A 23764-nucleotide genomic window follows, 5' to 3' on the forward strand; every position below is an offset into this window, starting at 1 on the left:
TACACAATGCTCCTTCTGAAAATTCTATGATGAAACTGTGTTTTAGGATGATTGCTTTTCTTTGAAAAGCCAAAAAGGGTACAGATAATACAGGCATAATATGAAGCCTGTTTGAACTTGTTTCCTAAAAATGACTAAAGATGCAAGAATCAAGAACTGGTAAATCCCAAGAGACAAATCACAACTCTAATAGAAAGATACATACAAAAGTTAATCTAGATATATAAGGAAACTGCCTTTTTCCAGTGGAATATGCATATTTCAATGTAAGTATAAGCCAGATGGCAGAAGCCTTTGTTCTAACAGGGTCTAATGATAGTCTGTATATTTAAAATATGTCACAATTACACACTCACTTATTTTCCTGCAGATAGCAATAAAGATCTGCTGCTGACAATTTCAAGTATAATCACTTATCTTCTGTAGAGAACCATTTTGATCTTTTCTTTCACACACCAGAGTATCAAATAAAACTAATGTCACTACACAGCATGGTTCTGTATAGTGAAGATAATGGAATCTAGCTCCTAATAATTATTATTTCATTAATTAATATAGGCAGCTGGAATTAAATGTCACATATAAGAGCTATGAATTTTTTAAAACTAATCTATACTCATATATTTAGATATTCAGTGTCTCCATTGATAGCAATGTGTCATAAAAAATAAAATAGTTTTGAGAAATATGAGACAGAGATAAATTTGGTAAGGTCATCTTCAACTCTTCATCATCTTATCTATCTTTTTTCCAAATAATATCTTCATTTTTCCAGTACAAAACTTTCTCTTTATTTTTTTTATTGAAATGTGCATGTAAATTTAAATTTTAAAATAGTAAAAAATAAAATATATGATGAAAAATAAATCTCCATTGAACTGAAAACTTCCCAGTTTTCCCCCAAAAAGTAACCATCATTACTGAACTTATCTTTCCAAAATAGAGAGAGATTAGATATTAATGTAGATATAGATAGATATATAATGCTATAAACACTATTAGTAATGACAGAACCATATTCTTATATGCACTGTTATTAAGGCACAAGAGTATTCCAAGGTATACATGTATATGTACCACTTTTCATTATTCAGACATGTAAGCTGTTCTTAGCCATTTGAAAATGCAAACCACTGTTACAATGAATATCTTCTTACATGCTGTTTTATACATTTTAATTTGGTACACCTGTACACAACTTTCTGAAAATACAATTGTTCAAAAGATATATGCAGTTTAAATTTTGGTAGATATTTCTCATTGGCGCTCCAAACAGGATGTTTTAATATATAATTCTAGCAGAAGAATATCATTGTGTATTTAGAAGGAATTTTATGAGGCAAGGAAGAAAAATGTCTATTTTATGCACACTTTTCTCTTATGCCTCTGAGAACATATTTCTAAGACTATAAATAACTAATTAATTCTATAAGCAAATAAATAATCTTGTTGAAATTAGTCAGTTCAGCTGGCCATTTTGGATTTCATAAGGATCACTGAATGATATATATTTGATTGTTGTAATCCCAGATGGATCAGACTGATTAAAAACATATGTTATATGGTTATTTAATTTAGACATTGCATAGAGAAACAATCATAAATGATTCATGTTTTACCCTCCAGGAGAAACTTTTCTCCTTTTAGAGATATGTGGTATATAATTTCAATTTCAAAGACATTAAAAATAAAATTTAGTTCTGAAAATTAATGTTCAATAAATATGGTTTATATAAACCTCTTAGCTATTACTGTCACAAAAGTAGTCCAATAGAGCTAATTTTAGAGGAATCTAGCACTATATTTCTATAATCTTACCTTACCAATTAGGCTAACAAAAAGAAATACAAGGTCTACTGGCTTTAGATTTCAATGATGTTGACTAGTTCTCGTGAAATCTAAAAATTATTACCAAAGAATTCCTTGATTATAATCTCTGTTAGATTGCTTCATGAGGGACTATAATTCTTGACTAAGCATTTTAGTATTTTAAAGAAACCACACAATGATATGTAATATGGTGAGATATTTTAAGAAATGCATTTAATATACAAATTCCTCCAAAGAGTTCATAAAACACTAAAACAAGAATTTCAGATAACAAAGATGTATTCATATATTTCAATTTCCAGTGACAAGTATGCTGATTGTGGTTTGAATTCACATTTTAATATGCAAGTATCAAGTTATGTCCATAATTTGCACTAATTATTGCCAAATATATTAGCATATATGAAATAAATTATAATGATGCTACATCATGAGCTAATTACAATATGCATAAATATATTCACAAACATTTGGACAAAGAGTCTCAGCTTTTCATATCCAACTCAAATAATGTTTAATTTAGTATTAATGATTTTAATTCTGGAGAAATTTATTTGATCAATCATTTCAATTTCTAGTTTCCATATGTGTTTATGTAATCAGGGTGCATTCATTTGGGTTCTGTGTGAAAGCAGGTAGACATATCACACAACTGTATATTGTTTAGTATGGACTGAAACATAAATATGTTTTTCTTGTGGGTAAAGTCTTGGCTCAAATTTGATACCTGATACATGAGTTACATATTTCATTTCTAGGCAATAGTCAACATTTAAAGAAAATAGTAGTCTAAAGACTAATAAAATAGGCTTTTCCTTATTTCTAGGATGTGTTCCCTCCCAAGTTCTTCTGTGGTCTCTTCATTTCACAGTATTTTGTCAAAATTCACTTTCCTGCAGAGCAGCTTATAGAGACACCTAGTGGAAAATCATAATAGTGGTTTCCCAGGACATCCTTAATATTGAGTTAATAGTAGAAAGTTGTCATCATTTATTTATTTGAGCCACAAGAGGCAAACTGAAATATTTTTAGTGTCAGTGTTTCTGACAAAACTATAACCTCAATAAATTGCAAATATGTTTAATACATCTTAGCTTAACAAAATTTATTTTAATCAGGATAATATTTAAAATAAAAATAACAGGAACCATAAACTGAACTAAAATTTGATGTTGAATGCAATTGTGAAGATTTAGGAAAGTAATAAAATAATTAAATAAAGTAGCTATATTCAGCTATTTTGATAAGTCCAATAACTGATTAAGCCAAGTTACACCCTTTCAGAGCCTCTATAGCTTATCAACATTGAAAATTGTGTCTATGGTAGAACTTAATATCTATATACCCAAAGTTTCTAAGTGTAATTAATATGCGATTTTAAAATTATGGTACTTTAACACTGTCATTTTGAAAATATAGAGGTTATTTTATACTTGAAAAAATAAATTTTCTAAAATATTAAAATCGTTTTAGAAGATGATGACTAAATAAAACATACAGTAACAAGACGTCTGTGGGTGCAGTTTAAGTTGTGTGTTTATACCATGTACATGTAGCAAGTGTTATCATTCCTAAGCCAAATGAAATTTAACAGAACGTTCTATTATAAGATTTTATTTTCATTATCTGATATTACAGATTATTTCTTTTGTCTGTCTCCTACATGTCCAAATTAAAAAAAAATAAACAAAATTGTTTCCAAAGTATGTATGGCTTAAGAAAAAAATTGAAAAACATATTCAGAGGAAATTTCAAGAAACAATGCGAAACCTCAGGAGACTGCAATATTCACCTCCTCTAGAAAACTTCTAATTCAACATATATAAAGGATGTGGGAAGATATATTATTTTAATGCTATATTTAAACAGGATATTATAACCACAATATTATCCAAAATATTACCAAGAAAGAGACAATATCAATCAAACAATGTTTATCAAAGAGGCAATGTTTAAGATGATTCCAAAATATACTGTATAATTAATTCCAAAATAAAATGGGTAAAAAATATTTAAGTGGTAAAAGTACTCAGTTATCAAAGAAACAGGTACATGTGCACTCAGCCTGCATTGGGCCACTCATTATAATCAACTTTTTTTCCTATACCAGGAATGGACTGCAGGTCTAATATTACAAACACGGGAAATAAGCCTCATGAATGTAAAGACCCCCTTTAGGGGAGGGCAGTGTCTGGTTTCATGGAAACAGACAGGAATACTTACTGTAGAGATGACTCTAGTGGAGTTTAGCAGGTGACTCTTCAAGAAACTCGCTTTCTATCGATATTGCATGTATTTAGGGGTTTCCAGCTTTTTAGTACACACCAAATATATTCAGAAATATTCCCTCTGAAAGTCGTTCACATCCCTTTGTATCACCCTGACATATCTATGAAACGTAATTCTTAAACAAACAAACAAAAAAATAGCGTCCTTATTTTCAGCTAGGACGAACCACTCCCTCTTCCAGGGTCCTTTACAGTAAGTGAGACAGCAGCAGGAGCTGTATTATTCTAAATAGGAGGAAGGCAGGCGATCAGCACAAGGCTGCAATCAATCTGTCCCTGACCAGCAACAAGCCTGGCACCGTCGGGGTTATTTCCACTCCTCCCTTTTTCAATCCAAGGATCGCACAGTCCCACGTTTGTGTTACGCACATGGTCCAAGACTCCGCTGTCCCCCGCGAATGTGACATCCAAGGGGGGCTCCGGTCGTGCCGCCTGAGCCCAGCCAGGGAAGCCTTCGCTCTCGGCTGCCATCTATCGGTCGCCGAGCGCCCGCTTCGCCCCGGGCCCATCATGTCTGCTGCAGCTTGGCTCGCACCAGCGGCGCGACAATAAACAAGTGCACTGGACTGGGCCCTGCACCCGCACCGGAGCAGATGTCTCAGAGACCCCTGCGATGCTAACCGCGTTGCCACCTTCTCAGAGCCTGGGCGGGAAGACGCGACTTTCTCTGAGTTTTTAGTTTCCCTGCTGCCGGGACACGCCACAGGCATAGGACAACGCTGTTTCTGCCCCCTCCCCCCAAGACCCCCCAAATGATGTTGGAGATAGAGACTTCCAAATAATGACGATCGTGCGCCGCATCTAGGGAAGGGAAAGAAAAAAAAAAAAAAACCTGCAAACATCGGGAGCGATGAAACCGCCAAGAAGATGCGGGAGCCGTACAAATACTAATTAGGGGCCGCCGCGGCCGCAGCAGCGGGTTCTGTGAGGGGACAGCGGCGGTGGGATCCCAGTGCTGGGTGGCCGCTGCGCAGGGGGCGGAGGACCGTGCAGGAACCGCAGCCGCCGCGGGAGCAGCGGAAGAGCCGGTACCACCTTCGCTCACCCCCTCACTACCATGTACAGTGTGCGCTGCAAGAAGAAGGCGGGCGATGCACGCACACCCCCGCGCCCCGCTCCCTCTGGCTGGTCCCCGGGCGTGCGCCACTGACCAGGGGGGAATGTGGTGAAGACCGCAAGGAGGAGAGCCGAGGGGGGAGGGGAGGGCCGGCCGGCGCGAACCCAGGCCCGAGGGTGAGAGGAACCCGAGGCGGCTGGAGGGGGCGGCTGCTGCTGCTGGCTTGGAGAAAGTTGCCCCCTATGCAGATGGCAACTGTAAGTACCGGCCTCGGAGGGAGCCGGGTGTGCGGTGAAGGATGCCTGGGACCCACGGTCGCGCCGTGGCACGGGTGGGAGCGAGTGTGCGAGTGAGCGTGAGTGTGAGCGAGTGTGAGCGAGTGCGAGCGCTCGGCTGGGCTGACCGTCACGTTGGCGGAGCCGGCGATGCCAGGCAGCCTTCTCCGCGTCCCCCTCCTCCAACAGCTCCCTCCCCGCCCCGCCCGGTTCCTGCTCACAGCCCCTACCGCGAGGCTCCTCTACAGGGGGTCCTTCGCCGCCCCTTACCCCTCCCTTCTCAACCCGCCACTCACGATCGCCCCTCGTTCCCCCCAACCCGGGTGCCCGCTCCGACTACTGCGGAGAGCGCCGGGGAGAGCCGTTTGGGGAACCCCTGAACCCGCGGTCGCCACGGCGGCGGCGGCCGCGGGCAGGCGGCGTCCGGGCGCCTTTCCTCCAGCGGCTCGGACCGCGCTGCTCGCTGCCTCTTCGCCTTACTTGGGCTTCAGAAACCCAGAGCACACCCCAAAGAGGTATTTTTTAAGGGTGGCTACGATGAATGGGCCCTAGAGATGTGAGACGGGGTAAGTCGGCCGTTTACTTTGCAAAAGAGGCTCCAGTGTCTGTGCCTGTGCGTGTGGCGGCGGGGTGGCTTTCTTTCCCTCTCCTCCCTCCCCTTCCCTTCGGGGCGGGGTGGGGGAGGGGAGCCTCGCGTCCTGGTACTCCCGGTGCTTCTGCCTGGGCCACTGTGGGAGCAGCTGTGCCCGGAGCTCGCGGGTCCGGCCTGGGAGCTGGGCTCCAGCCGGCGCGGCCCCAAGCTGCTTAATGTGTATGTGCAGGGCGATGGTCCAAGGTCTAAATTCTTTGGGGGGAAACAAATACAGCTCCCCCACCCTTCAAAAAAAAATCTGAGTATATGCAGCGCACCCGCGAAATTACATCGGAGGTGCGTTTCCGAGTCAGAATGTCAGCCTTCTTCGGCTCAGTCAACTTTATTTTCTCAAATTTCGGGCTCCTTTGATGGCAAAGAGGAGGGGAAAGGGAGTCGGTGGAGAGGAGCTCTTTGACCCTGGCTAACCAGAACTGAATTAAAGTTGTAAATGCTCGAGTTTAATACCGGCTGGGCACAATTTGCAATGGACTGTCAGAGGGGTGGAAGGTGAATGGGGGCGGGGAAGCACTGGGAGGGAGGAGGAGGGGACCCAACCTCGGCTGAATGGATGTGCAGATTTGATCTAGTGGAGAACCGAAATTTCAAGGTAAACGTTTTGCTTTCATGGAGGGTGTTTTTGCCGCTTTTATGCCGGAGGTGTTTGCAGTTGCGTTGGGAGATCGAGGATACTTGCGAGATTTATACAGTGCGATTCCGATTCGTCTTGACACGTCTGGGTGGCCACACGTGAATGATTCGCAGGCACACTTGCACATGTGCATGCGAATACCGGGGCTCTTAATAATAACGCGGGCTGGATTCGGCTCGGGGGTCAAGATCGCGGTCTCTAGGCTTGAACCCTTGACTCAGAAACGTCTTGGCTTTAGTTTGGGCTGAGATTGGACATCCAACTTCGATGGTGGTGAGGCAAAGGCAAGGTTGACCAGAGAAAAGGCATTGGTTCCCCGAGCCCAGCATTTCTGCCAAATATTCCCTCCTCCCCGCTCCCCCCACCCCCAACCAAAGCCACACACACTCACACATTTACACACTCGCACCATTTAGGTCCTTTTCTTTATGAGTGCTGCTGTCGACCCGAAGTAAGAAGTCGAAGAAAGCCTTTAAGGGGTCAAAAAGAAAGAAAGAGAGAGGGAGGGAGAGACAGAGAAAGAAGGGGGGGGAGGGAGTCAGATTGATTTCTTGGGCAAATAAAATTCGGATATTAAAGCACTGACCTATGTCACTGTTTTTTCTCCCTTCCACCTTTCTGTTTTGCCTCTAATCAACCCAAGTGCCCTTTCCCCAAGGGGGGAAAAAAGAGGGGAGGGGAGTAAAGCATTGACAATTAAATATAATAAGCAACTCCAGAGATGGGGCTGCCAGCATGGTGGTAGTTCAGCTCAAATCTTGCTAATTCAATAAGGTTAGTTTTGCATACCATAGCAAACAGACGTGTAGCCCTTGTTAGGGAGGCTTTGGCGCTGGTCTTTGGTTTACTTTAAGCTGATTCCCGGTAAGCAGTTGGAACGTCCTTTTTAAACTCCAGGTATCGGAAGGTGTTCCGGGATTGCGGATGCCTTCGCAGAGTTCTTTGTAATCCATCGTGCACAACTATTTCAGTGGTTAAAAGATGTGGTTTGGTAGCGTCGCTGACATGATCAATGAGGAGAAGTGGACGCAAGGCGCTCTCTGGGAAGCGCTGCTAAGTGGTACCGTGCATGCAATTAGGACGCTGATATGCTTAATAGCGGTAGTGAAGTCCACCATCAAAGCGAACACGCTCTCCTTTTTCTCCACTCAAAGCTCCTGAAGACAATTGGTGATTTAAAAGCTTCTTCTGGGTCCTTTTGATGCATTATCTTACATCCTTTTTTGCCTCTGAAAAGTATTCTTTAGGTTCTCACCTTGGCATTTGGAGCGATGGTTTAAAATAGCCCAAGTATTGTGGCTCCTTCCTTTTCTGTGAAACTGGGAGACCTTCATAATGAATTGTTATATGAAGAGATTCTGAAAGAAAGGCAGAGGGGCTTGGTATAGGTGAGGTGGGGAACCTTGTAAAATGGTGTTTCTTTTCTCTTAAATTAGAACCATGAAACTGAACTGACAGCCATTTTATGTATATTTATGGATTGGTTTTGAAAAGGGGGGAGCAAGAAGAACACTAAAATGGGATTTTATCTAAACCTACCCTTATCTTGTAAAGAGTGTCACTTCCTGTTGTACTCATTAGGAAATGAAATCAGCCTTTTAATCAAAATGAATATCAGATTTTAATAAAGTCTGGAGAATGTCGATGTTCCCCAGGGGTGTGGGGGGGATGTCATTCATAGACCCTCCTTCTGGATTTCAGAGAAATAGTATTAAGGAAAATAGAGACTTTCTGATTGATCCCTTAAATTTTTGTCATATTCTGTTGTTTCCTTTTTCCCTTTCCCCCTTGCAGGAGGTAAAATGCACACTTGCTGTCCCCCAGTAACTTTGGAACAGGACCTTCACAGAAAAATGCATAGCTGGATGCTGCAGACTCTAGCGTTTGCTCTAACATCTCTCGTCCTTTCGTGTGCAGAAACCATCGATTATTATGGGGAAATCTGTGACAATGCATGTCCTTGTGAGGAAAAGGACGGCATTTTAACTGTGAGCTGTGAAAACCGAGGGATCATCAGCCTCTCTGAAATCAGCCCTCCCCGTTTCCCAGTGTACCATCTCTTGTTGTCTGGAAACCTTTTGAACCGCCTGTATCCCAATGAGTTTGTCAATTACACTGGGGCTTCAATTTTGCATCTGGGTAGCAACGTTATCCAGGACATTGAGACGGGGGCTTTCCATGGGCTTCGGGGTTTAAGGAGATTGCATTTAAACAATAATAAACTGGAACTTCTGCGTGATGATATATTCCTTGGCTTGGAGAGCCTGGAGTACCTACAGGTCGATTATAATTACATTAGTGTCATTGAACCCAATGCTTTTGGGAAACTGCATTTGTTGCAGGTGCTTATCCTCAATGACAATCTCTTGTCCAGTTTACCCAACAACCTTTTCCGTTTTGTGCCCTTAACGCACTTGGACCTGCGGGGGAACCGGCTGAAACTTCTGCCCTATGTGGGGCTGTTGCAACACATGGATAAAGTTGTGGAGTTACAGCTGGAGGAAAACCCCTGGAACTGCTCCTGTGAGCTGATCTCTCTGAAGGATTGGTTGGATAGTATCTCCTACTCGGCCCTGGTGGGGGATGTGGTTTGTGAGACCCCCTTCCGCTTACATGGCCGGGATTTGGACGAGGTGTCCAAGCAGGAACTTTGCCCAAGGAAACTTATTTCAGACTATGAGATGAGGCCGCAGACGCCTTTGAGCACCACGGGGTATTTACACACCACCCCGGCCTCAGTAAATTCCGTGGCCACTTCTTCCTCTGCTGTTTACAAACCCCCCTTGAAGCCCCCTAAGGGGACCCGCCAACCCAACAAGCCCAGGGTGCGCCCCACCTCTAGGCAACCCACTAAGGACTTGAGCTACAGCAACTATGGCCCCAGCATCGCCTACCAGACCAAATCTCCGGTGCCTTTGGAGTGCCCCACCGAGTGCTCTTGCAACCTGCAAATCTCAGATCTAGGCCTCAACGTCAACTGCCAGGAGCGCAAGATCGAGAGCATCGCAGAGCTGCAACCTAAACCCTACAACCCCAAGAAAATGTATCTGACGGAGAATTACATCGCCGTGGTGCGCAGGAGCGACTTCCTGGAGGCCACGGGGCTGGACCTCCTACATCTGGGTAACAACCGCATCTCCATGATCCAGGACCATGCCTTTGGGGATCTCACCAACCTGAGGCGCCTCTACCTAAATGGCAACCGGATTGAGAGGCTGAGCCCAGAGTTGTTCTTTGGCCTGCAGAGCCTGCAGTATCTCTTCCTCCAATATAATCTCATTCGAGAGATTCAGTCTGGGACTTTCGATCCCGTCCCAAACCTCCAGCTGCTATTCCTGAATAACAATCTCCTGCAGACCATGCCCTCAGGCGTCTTCTCAGGCCTGACCCTCCTCAGGCTCAACCTGAGAAGTAACCACTTCACCTCCTTGCCAGTGAGTGGAGTTCTGGACCAGCTGAAGTCACTCATCCAAATCGACCTGCACGACAACCCTTGGGATTGTACCTGCGCCGTGGTGGGCATGAAACTGTGGGTCGAGCAGCTCAAAGTGGGTGTCTTGGTGGACGAGGTCATCTGCAAGGCGCCGAAGAAATTTGCTGAGACAGATATGCGCTCCATTAAGTCGGAGCTACTCTGCCCAGACTACTCGGACGTTGGGGTTTCCACGCCCACGCCCTCCTCCATCCAGGTCCCGGCGAGAACCAGCGCAGTGACGCCCGCCTTGCGGTTGAACAGCACTGGAACCCCCGCGGGCTTGGGCACCGGTGGAGGGGCGTCGTCTGTGCCCTTGTCGGTGTTGATCCTTAGCCTGCTGCTGGTTTTCATCATGTCGGTCTTCGTGGCCGCCGGGCTCTTCGTGCTGGTTATGAAGCGCAGGAAGAAGAACCCGAGCGACCACACCAGCACCAACAATTCCGACGTGAGCTCCTTCAACATGCAGTACAGCGTGTACAGCGGCGGCGGCAGCACTGGCGGCCACCCGCACGCGCACGTGCACCACCGCGGGCCCGCGCTGCCCAAGGTGAAGACCCCCGCGGGCCACGTGTATGAGTACATCCCCCATCCGCTGGGCCACATGTGCAAAAACCCCATCTACCGCTCCCGAGAGGGCAACTCCGTGGAGGATTACAAAGACCTGCACGAGCTCAAGGTCACCTACAGCAGCAACCACCACCTGCAGCAGCAGCAGCAGCCGCCGCCGCCGCCGCAGCCCCAGCAGCAGCCCCCGCCCCAGCTGCAGCTGCAGCCGGGGGAGGAGGAGAGGCGGGAAAGCCACCACTTGCGGAGTCCTGCCTATAGCGTTAGCACCATCGAGCCCCGGGAGGACCTGCTGTCGCCGGTGCAGGACGCCGACCGCTTTTACAGGGGCATTTTAGAACCAGACAAACACTGCTCCACCACCCCCGCCGGCAATAGCCTCCCGGAATATCCTAAATTCCCGTGCAGCCCTGCTGCTTATACGTTCTCCCCCAACTATGACCTGAGACGCCCCCATCAGTATTTGCATCCGGGGGCAGGGGACAGCAGGCTGCGGGAACCGGTGCTTTACAGCCCCCCCAGTGCTGTCTTTGTAGAACCCAACCGGAACGAATATCTGGAGTTAAAAGCAAAACTAAACGTTGAGCCGGACTACCTCGAAGTGCTGGAAAAACAGACCACTTTTAGCCAGTTCTGAAAGCAAAGAAACTCCCTTGGAGCTTTTGCATTTAAAACAAACAAGCAAGCAGATACACACGGTGAACACGTTTGATTAATTGTGTTGTTTCAACGTTCAGAGTGAAGTGCCTTGGCACGAGATTCTCAACTTCAGCGGAAGATACTGAAAGGGTGTGCAATTTCCTTTTAATTTTACACGTGGGGAAACATTTGTGTAAACTGGGAACATCGCTTTTTCTTGCGTGTAGGGGAGAGAGGAGAAGGGCTTTTTGAAAGGTAATTGGCTGCGCGGGTGACTTGTTAAAGGTCGCAGTCATTTTTGTAGTGGTTGGAAGTGCTAAGAATGGTGAAGATGGATAGATTCTACTCTTCCTTTTTTGCTCCCTTCCCCCCGCCCCTTTTCCCCCTTTAAGCCATGGGTGGGTATAAATGGCTTTTGTGGAGAGATTAGCACACCCCAACTTCAATAGAAAGTTAATTCTCTTACTTTTCCCCTTCGTTTTACCCCTTCCTCTCTCTGTCTCCTTGCCTCCCTCCTCTCTCATTCCTTTACTTTCTTTTTAAAGGATGTATTTGTATGCATTCTGGACATTTGAATTAAAAACAAAAGTATTGTGATCTCGGAAAGGATCACCATAGATGTGGACAAATCATTAAAATTACAGAGCTATATGATCCATAATTGATTAGTCAAAATAACTTATTGATGAAATATACAAATATTTTATTGTAGCACCTATTTTTATATGCACATTTAGCATTTCTCTTTCATTCACTATTTAGCCTATGATTTTCACAGAGGTGTCGCACTATATTAGGAGCTGCATTTCCAAAACTGAAGTGATATCAGGAAAGCATTTTAAATCATTAAAAATATGGAGAACTTAATGGCAAAGTTTTAAAGCCAATGCAACCCACCCAATTGGATCTGTAATTAAAAAAAAAAAAAACTGTATCCCAATGTATAAAAGAAAAAAAATTTAGGGCAATTAATTGGGCCATTCGAGTGAGAATCGTGTGCAAGTTTCTGGTTTTATTAGAAAAGATTTAAAAGTATTTTTATTAGTCAACCAAAATGATGTATTGATTTGACTACTATTGTAGCCGATTTTTGATTGTTTAACCAAACCCAGTTGCATTTGTACAGATCCACGTGTATTAGCACCTCAGAAGACCAAATGATGGACTGTACAAATCTCTATACAATGTCTTTATCCCTCTGGGCAGTAAGCAATGATGATAACCACAAACAGGATTTCTGTAAGATGGGGCTACTGTTGTTACAGTCTTATATGTATCCCAGCACATGTAATTTTTTAAATAGTTTCTGAATAAACACTTGATAACTATCTCAAATGAGGGATTGAAGTAATGATTACTTAAGGTGCAAAAGAATTAGCTATGTGTGATTGACTGAGTCTCCATTATTAACAATTTAGGACATAGTAGGTAACGTTCCTAATAGAAAAATGTTCCTCATAATTATCAAATTAAATATATATGTATAAGATATATATACATATATACACATATATATGTATATATATGTGTGTATATATATATATGGCTATGTTGGTTCAGGGAATTATGTTTTTCTAAATGTGTCTTTTAATGTGTTTATTAATGAAATTGTAGTTGTATACTTCTTTTCCTTACGGAATTATTCATCTAATAATACATGGAGCATGGTAAGTAATATATTTCATATTCATTTTTCCCAAATATTATGTATTTTGTCATGTCAATATTATTTATTCAGTCTACAAATTTCCATATTTTTACTTGTGTAAAACTACCTTCAACAATAGTTATGGATAGTTTATCTCAAGTTGATCTATATCCTAAATGTTCAAAATGCTGGTGGGAATAAGCTGTTCATCTCTGAATAAGGTTTGGCATTGAATTTAGATTAGTATTTAAAGGTAGGAAATGTTCAAACTAATCAAACTTAAAGAGCCAGGTGCTTCATTGCTATTGGTGGGTTTTCCCATAATCTCACCTGAAATGTGTACCATATCAAGGGCTGTTCATAAACTTTATGTTTAAGGAACGCTTTCCATGGCATTCTGCCACAAAGAGGCAGCATTTACCCATGAGTAAATTGACAGTAACTATTTGAATTTAGGTTGAACAGGTGGTAATAGTTTCACTGAGGAATTATAAAAATTATATATAGTAATGCTGTATTGGCCAAGGGAAGTAAACTATCCCCATTCTGTGCAACATTTTCCCTTTTGATTTTTTTAAAGGGAAAAGAACAAGATGAACAATGCCATGTGATAATATCATGAAAAAATAAAAATGTATCTCCTACTTTTCATCTACCTCCTCCATATTAGATACAGGATTAGAAAGGGAAAATAAATACTAGCATTTGATTTCACAATTGGGGTTATTAATTTCCACAGTGGGAGTCATTTTTCTTTTAAAAATGTCAAAATCACTTCACCAATATTATTATATGTAGATATGGTAGTATTGTGTAAATTATAAAATATTTATGCAAAGTGGAATCCTCCATGTAACTAAGTTTTGTTTCTTAATTGACTCATACAAAAGTAGGAGATAAGAATTACATGAAATTAAAGATGTATTTCTGAACAATATAAATAGCTTCCAAAGAAAGTTGATGTACTTTTCAAAGATTTACAAAATAATATTTTCAGAACTAGCACTATTGCACATAATCTTGTCACATACACTCGCTTTAGGTGTCTCATTTATATTTCCACTCTTACTAAGGTGTCCAACATATTTTTAAATCTCAAAAATAACAATTATATGATTTATGGAAAGAGGTTACTTCTAATTTCTAAATTATATTTTTCCCAACTGTATTAAGAGGATAAAAGTAAGCTCATCATTTTGCTAATAAACTTGAAAAAAATTTAACATGTAGAGTCATAAAACTGGATACAATTAAAAATGAATATTTTTCTCCTTATACATGGTTTCCTATCAATACAGTAACATACAATAGAACGTAAGTTGTGTAGTTTTCAATGTTTGATTTTTGGTTTTTCAGGTTGTTCACTGAATAAATAATTAAATTGGGCATATCAGTGGTATATGATTGGATTAAGGGACCCTGCAAATTTTCTCCATAGAATTTTGGAGAACAATATGTAATGTTTCAGGCATCAATTAAAATTTGGATGCATACTAAGCTTACTCTTTGTGCTTGTTCTATTTGATATGTTGCATAATCTTATACAAATATATTTCCAGGTAGATATTACAAAATCTTATTTTCATCTATGTATGATGATAGTGTAAGTACTTAAATTATCTAAGAGAAAGTAAATATATTACGTGTAAATGTGGATAGTTTGTATGCTAATATTCAAAATCATTTACAGCTAAACTATTGATTGAAGTTATGAGTTAATCAATCTTTAGCACAAATATCACACTTGGAACACATCTTTTGTTTAGGCATTATCACCTTTATACATGTGAAGTGGAACATTTGGGTGAATGTTTTGGGTACTCAAGTCTGTCCCACTACTGTTCCCTCAACCTCAATAGGAAAATCAAACTAGTGTGTACTGAAAAGATCCACAGATAGTGTGGAAAAGGTTAGAATTGAAGACCTTAATCTAATATACCAGTTTCTTGCCCTATATCATTAATTATATTCTTGTTACTGTTATGTTATTGGCAGATTATTCAAATTAAATGTGTAATTTTCTTTCCATACTCTTAACTTTTTGGACTCCCTTCCTTTTTCCTTACATCTCCCCATTTCTTCCTTCCTGCCCTTTTCTTATCCATTCTCTTCATTATTTTTCAGTAGGGCAAGGCAAAGAGTGGGAATACTCCTTGTTTAAAATGCCAAAAACTGGCTACTTAAATTTCAAGAGCTCAATAGATTGTTTCCAAGGTCACACAACTCCAAAATAAGGAAAATAAAGCAGACGACAAATATTCTTCTATTTCATTCCAAAACGTGCATTTGTACTTTTCAGTTGGCTCTAATTTAAGATATTTCTAGGGATGGCAAAATATTTATTATAACTAATTTTAAGAATAAATTTTACACTGGAAAAAGGTCCTAAAAACAACAAAGAACCAATTGAAATGCTAGAACACAGAAACATTTAATTAATTGACTTTCAAAGGGAATGAAATATTGTGAAAGTGGTAATTAAACTGCTGTTAAATTAACTATTTAACTTACGGATAATGTTCCTTAAACCCCTTGAAGTTCTCTTCTTTTTGCAAATACAAATAAATGACAAAAAAAATCAAAGCAGTTTGATGACCATTAGTCATGTACATAAAAATAATTATCTAACATCTGTATTCAAAGGAACCTTATACAATTAATATTTCATTTGACAACTGTGCATTTTATCATTAATTTTATTTCATTCAATTAAATGCCTATCTCTAAATATCCATATATATTTCCATCACTATATGTAGCATGTATATGGCATACAAAAATAAGTATTATCAAAGAGAGCATTCCATACTCAGTTTTCATCTAGCCTTCTTTATATTTCAAATTTTACATCGATTTTAAATTAGACTTCCATGTTCTATGGTTTAGGCATGTTAGATTGTGGTAAAGAAAATAATTTTATGTAGAATAATGTTTGATTGTGAAAATAATATAATACCATATTCTTCTTCTGTTTATAGCAGACCATTTGGCTTAAAAGATGCAAGTCAAATATTTCTCATGGTAATTCTGCCAATATTATAAAATGAATAGCTTTAGTACTCATTTTTTAAAAGACAAACATTTAACCTTAATTAAATTTTAGAGTAATGTAAATTATTTCTTATTAAAAACATCTTTTGAAGATCAAAACAAATATTTCATAGAGAATTGATGTAATGTAAATATGAAATGATTTGCTTTCTCATTTTCTATTTATGTAAAAATAAAAATGTAATGATATATTGAATAATGCTAAGAATATGAGATATATTTTTATTAGACATTAGGAAAGTCATTTTGTAGGAGAAAATTAATATTGATAGTGATATGTTCAACGGAAGCCTTCCAAATAATTTTCTTCTTAATTAGGTATCTTTTTCAGTGATCATGAAGGAATATTGTACAGTTCTAAAATAAAATAAACATATACATATTTCAAAATTACATATGTTTCTAAAACTAAATTATGAAACAATGTTTTCAAGGATTTTTTCTATTTAACATATGCAGAAATGGAATTGTGGCTTGACTGAACTCCAGACTCATTAATATCATAGTCTACTTTCGACAAAATTCTTTGCAGATCATTACATTTTAAGAAATGTGTCAACATATAATGAAATAAATTTGAATTTAATTGTAATGCTGCAATATTAAATCATATATATGCAAGTAGCAAAATTTGGTTGCTTTTCAGCATTCTGGAATACACATATTTTAGATTTTTCTTATACATTTATTTCTACCACCAGTAATAATGTCTACTCTCTCCAAGTCACACATTTTTAAATCTTATTGCATAATTCATTTTTCAAAAACCTAATTCTGTGTATTGAAACCCAAATTTGTGTGTATTTTCAATTTGGAATTAGGTATGTAACTATACATGAAGGGTGGTAGTAACCCCATGTTATTTCATTAGAAAGTTCTTTGCCAGGTACTACGATAGAGACTGATCAGAATGCTTTATTTATGAGAGGTTCGTTAGGCTCATGTAGACAAAAATTTAAATTTTAAATATAAAATTTATATGTAAGAATGAATACTTGATCAATAAATATATTTTACCTGTAATGTTGTCTACATAAATTATCTGTACAGAATCATGCTTATAACATTACAACAATAGAATATTTTTGCTGTATTTAAGTCCAAAGTCAAAGGATGTTTCACTTCTGAAAACCCTAATAATAATGGGAAGTTCATAGCTATCAAATTTATTTAAATCCTGAGTTTTAACATCAACTTTATCTACAATCCTAAGAATAAAGTTAACAGTACATGTTTTTCTTTATTTTACTGAACTCTGCCCTTTCTGAAGTCTCCTTAAAGTATATAAATACACATAACATTTTTTTCTTCATGTTTTTATTTTTGTTTGACATTTAGGTAGCAAATAGTAAAATAAAGAGTTATGAATTAGCACTTGCTAAATTGTAAATTATTTTTTTTTCCTGAAACCAATCCTTCAATTTTATAATTATCCCCCAAATTTTAAATCTAGTAAATAATATATTTACATGGGTGCCTCCAAATATGAATATTCACATCCCGAAATTACTCATATATGTCAGAGAATATTCAAAATCATTTACCATACCATCATTTACGTGTAAATAAGTACAATGGTATTTTTGTTACTGGTTATCATTAAAGAACCCTGAGTCTTAGAAGAAAATTAGGTATCCTATCAGAAATTTTAATAAGAAAAAAGGTAAAAGATAGATATTGAGTATTCAGATTCTAAATTTAAAATATCTTCTCCAAAGCTAACAAAATTGTATATACTGAAAACCATTTACAAAGGGTCTTTGAATAAAATTATACATTTTATGATGTGGCTAATTCTATAAAGCTTGAATAATCTTTTGAATTTTAACAATGAACTCTCTTCATTTAGGAATTTTTATCTTCGAGAAGTTTTTGTTTTGTTTTGTTTTGTTTTTTGTATAGGACGAACTTGAGTCATCTAGTTGTTATTATGGCTTTGGTTTACACTTTCATTTTAAAGCTCTGTGCCCAATTTTAAACATATTGAAAATGCTCTCTATTTTTATGTTTGATTCTTGCAACTCAAATCATTTCCCTCCCCCAAAAAAATTGAAATTAAAAATTTGGTTTATTTCTCCTCAGGTTGTTAAATTAAAAATATTATTAACTTACATTATACCTAGTGTAACAATCCAAGTACTATTTAAGCATGATAATGTGTGAGGATGTGGGTATGAAATTGTCACTGTGGACTTGTCACACATTAATAGTCATCTTTATCACAGAGCATCTAAATATAAAGGTGAAAATTTCTTTGAATGTTAACATACCTAAAATTATACACTTTGATTAACTGGGTAGCTCATATAATTTACAAAATGCCTCTACTATGTGCTTATAAGCACTAAAGCAATGCTCACCAACTGGCAACCCACAACTGAATCCTGAAAAAAATCTGTGTTTTATTTGATCAGAATATTTTTATTTCCTTTAAAAAAAAATTTGAATTTGAATGCCTTTAGACACCCTCAATATTGTCTTAACCTAGGAGCTTCGTATAATATTATATTATGTGCTGGACCATGGCATTTGCACTTTCAACCATGTTTAAATAAAATTTGTTCCTCCAATATTAAAATTTATGTATCATAATCATGTATTTTCAGGCATTGTTCTCTAGGAGCTCACAGTTTATAAATGCTTTATATATAATAGTTGAAGTAGCAGATTCTATGTTGGTTTACGTTATAAAGAAATCAAAGTAAATATAAGAGAAAATAAGAATGAATTATTTTACAACCATAGGAAACTGGTTTACTATAAATGATTATTCTATTAGAAACGTAAATGTGTTAAAGATTTAAAGTGACTTAGAGTCTCCCAGAGCAGAATTTGTAAACTGCCCTGACTCTGACAGGCCCCTGGATATCCTAAGGGAGCTGCAGTAGTAACTTAAGAAGCATGTTATTACAGAGGGAAAATTATAATCACAGGTAACAACAGAAGCTTTTCTCCGAATGTGTAACTGCGGATGTACTTGGAAACTTGAAAAAGGTCAAGTCAATGAAAATGTATCAAACATCAAATATGAGAATCGCTGGATGGAAGATATAACTTGGAAAGTCTGATCCAATAAATGTAGGACCAAAAATGTTTAAAAGGGAGACACAGAATTGTCAAAACATTTTTTTCAGTGTATTAGAACAAAATAATGAGTAAATATATTCTTCAGTATTGCTGTGTTAGTGATAAGCTGTTTGTAATTTGAGGTATATCTAGAGGAAGTAAGATAGGACATGGTAAGATTCCCAAACTCTTCAAATCTGTTTTAAGGTTTTTTTTCTTTCTTTTTTTTTTTTTTTGAGACTAAATACTAATATACTTTGTAAAGAAATTTTGGATTTCATCTTCTCTATTATTTTTCTAACAAAATGTGAATTAGATTTGCTATACAAATATACTGTCAGTTGGGTTTTTATTTTTACTGTTGATCTGGTTTAGTGATCATGTAATCTTAACTTTTTCCTTCATTGAAAGTTGTTTAATAAGTTGGGTCTGAAATAACAAAATAATAGTTGCATAACATTTGCTGTTATTTTATACCAAATGATAGCCAACGGCAACAAGACAGAAGGATGATTCTAAAATTCCAAATTATGTTCCTTTTTTCGTTACAGATGATGTGTACTTTGGCAACTACTTTGGGTCTCTGCCTTTTCAGTTTTTAAAAGTTAATACAATACACAATCAAATGAAGAGCTTAAAAATTTTAGATTTCCATTTTCTCTACTGGTTGTATGTCACTTGTAATTCTTTCTAAAATTAACGTGGTAATTAATTATTGCTATTTACACTACATACATACGAAAGATATGATTATGTCTTTCAGATGAAAACCTCTCTCTCTCACACTCCATACACACACACACAGACACACACACACACACACACACACATACACACACGATATCATAGCTTTAGATGTATTTTAACCGATTGTTGTTTACAAAATTAAATGGTCATTTGTAAATACTTCACAGTAAATTTAAAGGTACAACTTCTTTGAAAAGGAAGAAACTTAGTATAGTTTCATTGACATTACATATTCTCACCCTATGAAATGATTACATTGAGCTTTTAGTATATTTCAAAAATATATGATAAGACTTTCTAAAAAATTGAGTGTTATTTCTAAATTATTGGTAAATTTTTCTTACATTTCCTTTTTTAGTTTGCATTTAACACATGTTAAAATTATGTATGAGGTAATTTTTTTCCATTATTTTGGTTTTAATTTAAACAATCTTGGGCATACTTATTTTTATTAGATAAGATTTGATAATAAATATCGTACAAATACTCTGTACTATATATAATATTTAAGGATCTTTGGCTTATTTTTTCAGTTAATTACAAAAGGCAGAATAACTATGTGATACATCATTTATCAATTTAATATTCTATATTTAACAACTCTTCTGCATAATTAATAATATAGGTAGTACTAATTTTCTCTTAATCTGGTGGTATAAATTTGGTTGTTAATTCAATAATGAAATCATATCCATTCTCAATGTTTTCAAATATCACTAGAAGTACTATTTACCAGTCTCAGTAAGGATCTGAGCTCCCCCTCAAATGATGAAAGGAATCTTTATAGATTGTTATAAAGAGAGAGCTGTAATGTTTGGAATTTAAAATGGTAGCAATGATAAATCCACTGTAAACATAATAATTAAATCACTATCTTCTCTAATAAGAAGAGAACAGAAACTCAAATACATTAAATATCTTGAAAGACATTGGAATTGTAGCAAGCTGACATTGATACTTAATAAAAAGGTCTTATTAATATCATCTTACCACACATTGTTCTATACAAATGTGTTTCTATTCAGTGTAATAGATAATTAATTCAGAATTATTTTGAACATAAGTGTTTCTACTTACCTTGCCAAAATTCAACTAAATAAAGGTATAATAGGAAAAAGAGATATTTGGGATAATGGCTGTTATCATAAGATCCTAAAACTATACCTTGTGTGTAGGAGTCACTCCCCTAATGAATGAACAAATATGCAACCATAGATGGCTATAGATTAAGGTGAATTCAGTGTATGTTATAAACTTCCTAAGTTGTCCATCACACCATTTACCTTGGCATTAACTTCAAGGAAGTCCAAAATATCAATATGAGTATTAGTTGACTGTTTATAGTATCTTATAATGCAAATTTTTATTTGAAAACCATTGGGGACGCTACTAGTGCATTTAAAATATATCTATAAAAAATGCAGGAAATCTTTTCCAAATAACTCCACTTTTAGTCCACTTTTCAAACAAACAAAAAAAATCAAATAGTTAAGGAAAACGGAAATATAATTTGAGCACTTAAGACATAAAAGTCATCTCAATTTTTAATTTTAATTGTTAATTTTACTTTGTTGGCACAATTGGCTAAGTTTTTTAAACAATTAAGGAAAATAATGATTAATGTTCTGCATTTATGTTACTGTTCAGAGCCTGCCTTACTCAAGATACTGGTGAAATTTTCAGGCATTTCACAGATATACTCCTGGTGTTTTAAGCCTGGCGAGGTGTTTATCTATTTAGAAAGCTTTTTTGGACACTGTGTGCTTTCCCCTGGGTATAAGAAAATTAGTTCATCCTTTTAATGAGAATGTTACCTCTAGAGAAAAAGCAATCCAGAAGGAATAATACATTACTCAGGGCAGTTTCCTACACAGGAACACGTTTTTCTCTGAGGCCGACTCATGTATATTTCAGTTGGAGAGTTTTAATATTTTAAAAAATCATTGCATTTAGTCACAAGGTACCATGACTATAGGATATTTTTTGAATATATATTGACATTTTTTCTAAGCATTTTTTTACATCAATTATAATTTAGGAAATTTTATTGTTAAAATTTCAGTGTCTTCATATTTGAGATACAATAAAATGCTTATTAATATGTACTTTACATATTTTGTTAAACTTGGAGAACAATAGGCTTAAATAAAATGGCTTTAGAATTTCACTTATGAACCCCAAACAGCACAGTTTTAGAAGGATGTAAGCTGTTCTGAGACCAAAAAATAAATTATTTCTTTCCATCCAAGCTTGCTTCATTTTAACCTAGATGAACACCTGGAGGATGAAGTAATTACTTCTTATGGTGACTTCAAATATTTTGGAGAGTTGAGAATGTGAAACTGTTTGATATTATAGCCACATGTTTTAATTCCTCAACATTATATTTAATATTCATATATTTCAACATTCTGTTCAGTCATTATTTTTGCCCACTAAAGAATATTGGAGTACAATGATATAACTTTTTGAATTTTAAATAGTTAGCTATTTTATCTTTTATAAACTCATAATTTCCTTTACAAAATAAGAACCAATGATATAATATGTAATATCAAAACATCAAGGTATGTTGTTGTACTTAGTTTGTAAAATACACTTTCAAAACAAATATAGTAAATAACACTTTGTTTCATAAGGTGTATCAATATTATCAAAATATTTCAATAGAAATCTGATGCTAAATATGAAAATGTATTTTATTTTATGGATACTAACATGTGTCATAATGAGGGATACAAATCAAAGAAGCATATTTTCAAAATATTTAGCAGAATCAAAATGAAAGCTAGATTTTCATATTTGGGAAAGATCTTATCCTCCCTCTATTTTTCTCATTTCATAATAGCAAATCAGTTTCCTGTTATTGATATTCATTAAAAATTGCCTAATTTGAATTACTATTTATTATGCAAAATAAAATCACTATTTTTTATTTAAAATAAAAATAACACATTGACTAATTCATAAATTTGATGTAGCTATTTCTTTGTGCATTTAAATGACATAATTAATTAAAATTAATTCAGATTAGTTGTTTTTTAAATGAATTTCACAAATTAGAAATGTAAAACCTACTACATATGTTGGGTTTTGGGGCCATTTTATCATATGCTAGATCACAGTGAATACTTTTAAATATAAAAAATATATATTATTTTTCTGTAATTTGAATTTCTTTAAATATTTGAACTGTGATTCTATAAACAATCCTGACATACAGATTTCTGTTTACATGTATTTCTAAATAGAAATGTGGGTATTCATATGAAAGGTTTACAAACTGTCTTAGTAGTTTTAATTACATTTTTGTTTGTTTAATTGGAGACAAATGATATAACATTTAGACAACTAATTTAGAAAACTTAAGGACATTATATTGATAAAATACTACATCATATTCTATGTCATTGTGCATTTTTGTATAGTAACTTGAAAATTAAAACCACATATTGGCAGAATTGAATATTTGTATTAAACAATGTGTAGATATTTTATTCAAATTTTACATGGTTACATTTCTATTTGCAAATATTTTAAAATAAGATTACATTAAAAGTGATTCTATTATATGTGGTATGAATAACACTAATGAAAACATCACTTATAATACCAGAGAATGAAGACAAACATAGTTTAAAGAATATAAGTAATTTTTATTTAAAACTAATTAGAAAAAATAAATTTATGTAGCAAATTTTAACCTAAGTCTGATCTCTAGATGTTTTGCATGGTGATTCAATTAGTAGTATGTATTTTCATATATCTTTTCTATTCACTTATTTTAACTAATGCCAATATTTGACACACATGATAACCCCTTTAAAATGTTATTTCAAAA

The 23764-nt window shown here is 36.6% G+C and overlaps 1 protein-coding gene across 3 annotated transcripts; it reads left to right on the plus strand.

Annotated features, from left to right (window-relative positions):
- Positions 1-5306: 5306 nt before the first annotated feature.
- On the plus strand, positions 5307-12769 carry SLITRK5 (SLIT and NTRK like family member 5). 3 transcript variants are annotated; one of them, XM_033105158.1, is made up of 2 exons: positions 5307-5432; positions 8528-12768. In XM_033105158.1, exon 2 carries the CDS (start codon positions 8536-8538, stop codon positions 11407-11409), a length of 2874 nt encoding a protein of 957 aa, XP_032961049.1. In that variant the 5' UTR covers positions 5307-5432; positions 8528-8535; the 3' UTR covers positions 11410-12768. The 3 variants fall into 3 exon arrangements, with proteins under 3 accessions (XP_032961049.1, XP_032961048.1, XP_032961050.1); XM_033105157.1 differs by lacking the exon at positions 5307-5432 and adding an exon at positions 5739-6016 and having other exon boundaries at positions 8528-12769; XM_033105159.1 differs by lacking the exon at positions 5307-5432 and adding an exon at positions 6646-6691 and having other exon boundaries at positions 8528-12769.
- The last annotated feature ends 10995 nt before the right edge of the window (positions 12770-23764 follow it).

The sequence above is a fragment of the Rhinolophus ferrumequinum genome, chromosome 4 (assembly GCF_004115265.2).
Source record: "Rhinolophus ferrumequinum isolate MPI-CBG mRhiFer1 chromosome 4, mRhiFer1_v1.p, whole genome shotgun sequence".
In the NCBI taxonomy this organism is placed as follows: Eukaryota; Metazoa; Chordata; class Mammalia; order Chiroptera; family Rhinolophidae; genus Rhinolophus; species Rhinolophus ferrumequinum.

What these genes read in the sequence shown, in the direction of transcription:
- SLITRK5 (XM_033105157.1), top strand. Translation starts at nt 5,992, where the DNA reads ATGGGCCCTAGAGATGTGAGACGGG. An exon ending in CCCTAGAGATGTGAGACGGG is followed by an intron (nt 6,017 to 8,527) that starts GTAAGTCGGCCG and finishes TCCCCCTTGCAG; the next exon opens with GAGGTAAAATGCACACTTGC.